This window comes from Mizuhopecten yessoensis, unplaced genomic scaffold, assembly GCF_002113885.1.
Source record: "Mizuhopecten yessoensis strain PY_sf001 unplaced genomic scaffold, ASM211388v2 scaffold1961, whole genome shotgun sequence".
Taxonomy (NCBI): Eukaryota; Metazoa; Mollusca; class Bivalvia; order Pectinida; family Pectinidae; genus Mizuhopecten; species Mizuhopecten yessoensis.
The window spans coordinates 795,265-803,153 of NW_018404308.1; the positions used below are offsets into that span (position 1 = coordinate 795,265).

General features: G+C 41.0%; 1 protein-coding gene, 1 long non-coding RNA gene and 1 other non-coding gene across 4 annotated transcripts in view; 2 read left to right on the forward strand and 1 right to left on the reverse strand.

The window, feature by feature from the left end:
- Positions 1 to 7,889, reverse strand: part of LOC110443572 (protein-glutamine gamma-glutamyltransferase K-like) — an 84,573-nt gene that overhangs the window by 21,950 nt on the left and 54,734 nt on the right. For both annotated transcript variants that reach the window (XM_021487860.1, XM_021487867.1), the window contains one exon: positions 2,446 to 2,628. In XM_021487860.1, the coding sequence (XP_021343535.1) occupies positions 2,446 to 2,628 (183 nt within the window). The remainder of the gene's footprint in view (positions 1 to 2,445; positions 2,629 to 7,889) is intronic.
- Positions 1 to 7,889, forward strand: part of LOC110443584 — a 28,605-nt gene that overhangs the window by 2,301 nt on the left and 18,415 nt on the right. Inside the window, exon 2 of the long non-coding RNA XR_002462131.1 lies at positions 2,291 to 2,313. This is a non-coding gene — a long non-coding RNA (uncharacterized LOC110443584). The remainder of the gene's footprint in view (positions 1 to 2,290; positions 2,314 to 7,889) is intronic.
- Positions 7,095 to 7,167, forward strand: Trnak-cuu. The gene has a single exon. It is a non-coding gene; the product is annotated as a tRNA-Lys (tRNA).

Consider the following 7,889-nt stretch of genomic DNA (forward strand, 5'->3'; position numbering starts at 1 on the left):
GTCGGGTTACAGGAACCATCCCCGGCTCATAGAGGGGAGGGTTACGGGTACAATCCCCGGCTCATAGAGGGGCGGGTTACGGGTAACATCCCCACCTCATAGAGAGGCGGGTTACGGATACCATCCCCGGCTCATAGAGGGCGGGGAACGGAAACCATCCCCGGCTCATAGAGGGGCGGGGTACGGGTACCATCCCCCGCTCATAGAGGGGCGGGTTACAGGAACCATCCCCGGCTCATAGAGGGGCGGGTAACGGTTACCATCCCCTGCTCATAGAGGGGCGGGGTACAGGAACCATCCCCGGCTCATAGAGGGGCGGGTAACGGTTACCATCCCCGGCTCATAGAGGGGCGGGTTACAGGAACCATCCCCGGCTCATAGAGGGGCGGGTTATGGGTACCATCCCCGGCTCATAGAGGGGCGGGTAACGGTTACCATCCCCGGCTCATAGAGGGGCGGGTTACAGGTACCATCCCCGGCTCATAGAGGGGCGGGTAACGGTTACCATCCCCTGCTCATAGAGGGTCGGGTTACAGGAACCATCCCCGGCTCATAGCGGGGCGGGTTACGGGTACAATCCCCGGCTCATAGAGGGGCGGGGTAAAGGTACCATCCCCGGCTCATAGAGGGGCGGGTTACGGGTACAATCCCCGGCTCATAGAGGGGCGGGTTACGGGTAACATCCCCACCTCATAGAGAGGCGGGTTACGGATACCATCCCCGGCTCATAGAGGGCGGGTAACGGAAACCATCCCCGGCTCATAGAGGGGCGGGTTACAGGTACCATCCCCGGCTCATAGAGAGGCGGGTTACGGATACCATCCCCGGCTCATAGAGGGGCGGGTTACAGGTACCATCCCCGGCTCATAGAGGGGCGGGTTACGGGTAACATCCCCACCTCATAGAGAGGCGGGTTACGGATACCATCCCCGGCTCATAAAGAGACGGGCTACGGGTACCATCTTCAGCTCGTAGAGGGCGGGTTACGGGTACCATCCCCGGCTCGTAGAGGGGCGGGTTGCGGGTACCATCCCAGGCTCATAGAGAGGCGGGTTACGGGTTCCATCCTCGGCTCATAGAGGGGCGGGGTACGGGAACCATCCCCGGCTCATAGAGGGGCGGGTTACGGGTACCATCACCGGCTCATAGAGGGGCGGGTTACGGGAACCATCCCCGGCTCCTAGAGAGGCGGGTTACGGATACCATCCCAGGCTCATAGAGGGGCGGGTTACGGATTCAATCCCCGGCTCATTGAGGGGCGGGTTACGGGTACCATCCCTGGCTCATAGAGGGGCGGGTTACGGGAACCATCCCAGGCTCATAGAGGGGCGGGTAACGGTTACCATCCCAGGCTCATAGAGGGGCGCGTAACGGTTACCATCCCCTGCTCATAGAGGGTCGGGTTACAGGAACCATCCCCGGCTCATAGAGGGGCGGGTTACTGGAACAATCCAAGGCTCATAGAGGGGCGGGTTACGGATACCATCCCCGGCTCATAGAGGGGCGGGTTACGGGAGCCACCCCTAGCTCATAGAGGGGCGGGTTACGGGTACCATCCCCGGCTCGTAGAGGGGCGGGTTGCGGGGACCATCCCCGGCTCATAGAGGGGCGGGTTACGGGTACCATCCCCGGCTCGTAGGGGGGCGGGTTACGGGTACCATCCCCGGCTCGTAGAGGGGCGGGTTACGGGTACAATCCCCGGCTCATAGAGGGGCGGGTTACGGGAACCATCCCCGGCTCGTTTGAGGGCGGGTTACGGGTACCATCTCCGGCTCGTAGAGGGGCGGGTTACGGGTACCATCCCCGGCTCATAGAGGGGCGGGTTACGGGTACCATCCCCGGCTCATAGAGAGGCGGGTTACGGGTACAATCATAGGTATGCTTCACATAAACTGCACACAAACTCCAAAACCTAACTTTTAACGCTAACCCGTAAAACCTAACTTTAAACAACAATCCTAATTTCTTACTCAAAAGGCTAAAAAGTATAGCCCAACTCAAACGCTAACCCAAGATTTCTAACTTAAATTAAACATTAAATTACCAAAGTATACTTTAAAATTTTGATATATCTTCAAAAGAACACAAAAAAAATCTATTCACCTTACCTAGATCTTAGTTACATTTACTCTCCATTCTAGTTATACTCATGCTTTAACGGTAACTTTTTAACCCAAGCCTATCTCTAATCACCTAATTCGTCAGATTTAATATCGCGAGTTCTGGGTACAGTTATGTGACATATATTGTCTGATTTAAAATATATTTTCTTATTATGTTTTATTTGCAGATTTAATCGAACGATGTACCGGGGTATGTATATTTTGTCTTATAAATTTTACAATGAAATAAAAAGAGGTGAAGCGACAAATGTCTGCTCACTGGTATGCTTATAACTAGTTTCAATGGTCAATGCCTGATTGTTTTGTCAGACTTGACATTTACCTGTCACAAATTTGAGGACGATGTCGTCTGTAGACTCGGTAAATGATCTGTCGAATGTGATGCTGATGTCGAATGTCTGGCCCCGTCTTAATATCAGGTTCGGGATCTCGTAGGCGCTCGTGCGATGTACGCTCCTGTTAAACGTGCGCTGGAGGTCAACACATCTCGGCTTCAGCTGGGTATCTACCAATAAACAGATACAACGATAGAACAAATTTATCAAAATAGGAACATATGAAAGGAAGGAAAACCCTAACACCAATAGTTGTCATTCAGTGATACAACACGTGATGTTCCGACGCCATGCAGTTACATAACAAACCTAATGGAACATGCGAGGTTACGTGTTACACCGTATATAGTGTTGGGTTATGTGAGCAGAGTCAGGGTTTGGCTGACGAAATGGTTCAAAATTTCTGTGAACTGTGTGTGAACCCCGAGTGGTTATTTCGCAGCAGTAATGACATCTGTAACATACGGTTTCTCCGCACGTTTTGTATAGTTGAAATGGTGACGTAAGACTTGATAAAAGCTAAACTTTGAAGTTTAATTAGAGATAACGTCCGACTTGACGGTGGGCTATTCTGAAGTGTCCAAAATATTCCCGGTGTGTTAAAAGCAATTCGCTGAAATTGATAAATCTGGAGATGTTGACCAAAAATTCTTCTGAAAACTGTTCAAAGGTCGTTGTCTCAATGTCCGTGGTTGTCTGACAGAAATGATACATAGCGGTATCACTCTACGCGAACCTGAACAAATTGTAGAAGCTTGGGGTGATCATTTTAACAAGCTCTTTAGTAATGAAGTACACGAGTCTTTTGATGACGCCTTTTTCCAAGACGTGTCAATTAACATTGATGATATCCAAAATAAGATTCATCACGACAGAGATATGTTTCTGGAGGAGGTTTTTTGTGTAAAACTCAAGAATAACAAAGGTGGCGGCTATGGTAGCCTCGTCTATATGAACATAATTTTTAAGAATTGAGGTGATACGTTATTATTTATGTTACACATTTGTTTTGCAACAAGTTGTGTATTTATATGATGCTGAATATAATACTCACTTTGGTGTTATGTTAAATCCTAAATTTTGTTCATCAGATAGAACAGAGACGGTTTGTAGAAAATACAAAAAGTGGTACTTTGGCTCTTATAAGGTCTGGTGCTCACCCCAGAACTCTCAACCCATTAACTGTAGCCAAAATAAGTAAGACAAAAGTTTTTCCGTCTGCTTTAAAATGTTACCGTGTATATATTGAAGCTCAGAAACTCAGAGACGATATCTGGTGCCTTAAAAGTACTGAGTTTGATATAGAACGACTTGTTTACTTGCACTCCTTGTCAGACTACAATTTAATTCACATACTACTTGGAGGTATCCTCCAGTACAAGTTATGTGAATTAGATTATGAAAACTGTGTACTGATTTGTGCTATTTCTGTAGATAAAATGTTGAAATAAAAAATAAAATTGTAATGAAATGCATGTTATTCTGAGAATGAATTACCCTATTGAGATTGTGCAAACATTTCATCACAGACGAACAATGTGTTAATAATTTATGTTTCATGCATTACGAACTATTTTTGTACGTAAGTTATGAATTGAACTTTAATTAACTTGTATAAATGTAACTGTGACTCTTCAAATTGGAAGAAATAATAATAATAACTAAATACGTACAATTAAGGTAATTATCTGAGCTTTGAGTGACAGGTGTCACTAATTGTAGGATCACGGATATTAGATTAGGCTATCTAAGTCCGTGGTAGGAACAAGCACCTGTGGTCAGTGTCCACAAGGTAAAGGCTATTACACTAATCCTGTTACGTAATGTGATGGACAATGGTTCAAAGTTCAAAAGTTATTCTATTTTCTTGTCAAACACATAATATTCATAAAATCACACTACATATAAACATTTTCAGTGTCCAGTCCAAATGACGGTAAAAGATCAATCACACTATTTATGAAATACAAGTATTAGAGACGGTAAGAGAACAATCACACTGTCTATGAAATATTTAAAAACAACACGTTTCAATTAACTCAGTTAGAACATGTAATGTCATTAACCAGTATTTTATAAAAGACAAGTATGCTCATGTTAAAAGTGCATGCTACTTGCTAGTGACTGGACTATATGTATATTTATGTTATCACCGTGTACACCCTACAGGTTTNATAACAATGACCTTACAACACCTACTAACATGCTTAATGATGATCTTGACTCAATCTCTGAATGGTCAAAGCGATGGCAGATCCTATTCAATCCGAATAAGACTGTAGCTATTAACTTCTCTCGTAGACACATTAACAATCATCCTCAACTGCTATTTAACAATACTCCAATTGCACAACATGAACACCATACTCACTTAGGACTAACATTTAACAGTAAAGGGACATGGTCAGATCACATTTCAAATATTTATAAGAAAGCGAACTCTAGACTAAGTATTCTTAGAATTTTAAAAACTACAGTTGATAGGAATACATTAAAAACATTATATGTCTCTTATATAAGACCTGTGCTAGAATATTCTGATATAGTATGGGATAATTGTACCAAATCGGAATCAGATCTTTTAGAATCAGTTCAACTAGAAGCTATGCGTTTAATTACTGGCCTCAGACGAGGTACATCTCATCATATTCTGTATACTGAAACACAACTTGAAACATTACACACACGAAGACAAAATCATAAACTAACATTAATGTATAAGATTCTTAATAATTACACTCCAACTTATCTCGATAATATCATTCAACCATTTCTAAATGTAAATAATAACTATACCTTCAGAAATAACAGATTCTTTAATATACCACAGACAAGAACTACTACTTATATGAATAGCTTCTTCCCTTCTACAATGGTAAAATGGAATGCACTTGATAGCACTGTACGAGACTCCATCTCAATTTCATCTTTTAAAAAGAAACTTAAAAAAACCTTTGATACATCCGTCTCAGAAACTTTTATTAACTGTGTTCCGAGGAAACTTAACATAATTTTATGTCAGCTAAGAAATTTTAAAAGTGATCTTAACTGTGATAAGTTACAAGACCATCTGATTGATGATGCTTCCTGTGTATGTGGTGTACAGAGGGAAGATCTAATACATTTTTTCTTTCAATGTCCTCTGTATTCTAATATTAGGCATCATATTACCACTATTTATAATCTAGTAGGATATTTAAATCTGCACTGTTTAGTATATGGTATTAGTAATGCATCCAACCAATTAAATAAAACTATTCTTATACATGTTGACTCTTATATTAAATCATCAAAACGTTTCGTTACTTATACGTGCTAGATAAATTTCCAAATGAATATTCATGTATTGTTATAATTATTGTTATTCAGGCAAGTTTTATCCCTTAAATAACGAGTATTAGACATAAGCTGGTGTGGGTGTGGGTGTGCATGAGTGTGAGAGGAAACGAATCACAACATTTTATATATTTAAGCATTGTACATATCTACCGGAATTAGAAGAAGACTGATATAGGCAAAGCCTGTTGTCTTATTCTTTTGTCAATACTGTTCTAATATCTTCTTTAATGATAACTTATATGTTTGTATTATATATGTATTGTCAATAAAATACTTTTGAAATTTGAAATACACCCTACAGGGTGAGAGATAAACAAGAGTGTTTGGGCCCTACCGACAAATTATATAACCCCCACCCCGTACCTGCAAATTTAATATTATACATACATTTTCTGGGAGAAACATGGTTCTCCTCCTACACATAAGGAAAATGAGTCATTCGAAATTAAGTACATGTATATAGTCAAATCTATCTAAATGTCCTAAAGATACACTTGTTTTGTAAGAAAAAGTCACACTTGAGTTATAACTAGTTATAGCAAGATTTGAACAATTCGAAACATAAGTTTGATAATAAATTGTAGGATTTTTTTTTTTCATGAATAATCAGTTATTTTCACAATTATTTCCCCCAAAAATGTCTATGTGATCTGCATAATCTCCTTTTGTTATCATCGTGCGAGTCGAGCGGTCTGCCGTGTCTATAAGCACTATAACTTGATATAAGTATCGAAATAGTTCACCAGCAAAGATCGGATGATGAAGATTTTTTTGTTATGACAAGAGATGTGTAAATGAGGTAACCATAATGTCACCATGAATCCAGAATTACTCTGCTGATAGATGATATGATCGTTATGCACAAAGTCCATCGTTGAATGAATTCTATTTTGAATAATAGTTCGTAATGCTTGTCTTTTCATAGGTTTCATCCGATTCATGTAGCTATGTACAGGCAACACAATCAAACTAGCTATAGCCTATATCTCTTATCGTAAATCCGTCCGTAGTGTAGATTCTAGCGAGACTATTATTATGGCGTACGCTATCTCTAGAGGGGTTCCGAAACACATGTGACGCCTCGATGGTCACACTCAAGGTTGTTTACACGATGAGGAATCAACGAAAGGACCGACTTTTATAAAAATAGGGTATTATTGAACATGTGTTTGTTTTGTTTGTGTCTCGCGGTGTTCTGGTGGAGAAGGAGTATGTACGCTCGTCAGAATGTACACGTTAACTCGCTAGTGTACAGATGCGAAAGAGTTATAAAACCGTCCACCGATTTTTAACAACAGCCCGGCTAGCTCAGTCGGTAGAGCACGAGACTCTTAATCTCGGGGTCGTGGGTTCGAGCCCCACGTTGGGCGGTTTATTTTTTCTTTTTAATTTTACGGGATGTGCCGAGTATTGTTTTCCTTTTAATTTTACGAGCGCTTTCATCAAACTATGGAATACAGATCAATGCAATTTCACCACATTGGTCACAAAGATGCTTTATGGGAAATTTGATTGACAAATCAATTTGTAAGAACAAACAATCCCCTATTAGGCTAGAACACCACCCTGGGATTAATAGGCTCGTGTTTACATTATGACAAGATGTAATGATGAACAAATTGCTTTTTTTACATTTTAAATTTTTTACCAAGACAATAGTGTCAATGACGGAGTATATTATTACGAGAGAATGTGATCGTTGACCGTCAAAAAAATATGTGACTCTTTAAAATTACCATAGGATTGTTGTGAAATGTAAATATAGGAGATATCGGAGAAATATTTGGAGAATTGTTGTTGTTTTTTTTTGTTTTTTTATACAGCGCTCTATCTAGACCTGGCTAGAACACACCACCCTGGGATTAATAGTCTCGTGTTAACATTATATGTGTAAATGAGGACAAGATGTAATGATGAACAAGTTGCTTTGTTTACATTTTAAATCGTTGATAGAAAAGAAAACGAAATTAAGAGATCGGAGAAATAAATGAAAAGAAAATGATAACGCCCAACGTTAACTAACTGCTTTCGGAAATCGGGCTATTATATCGATACTACTCCGATACTAAACGTATTGTAAATATTGTGCATG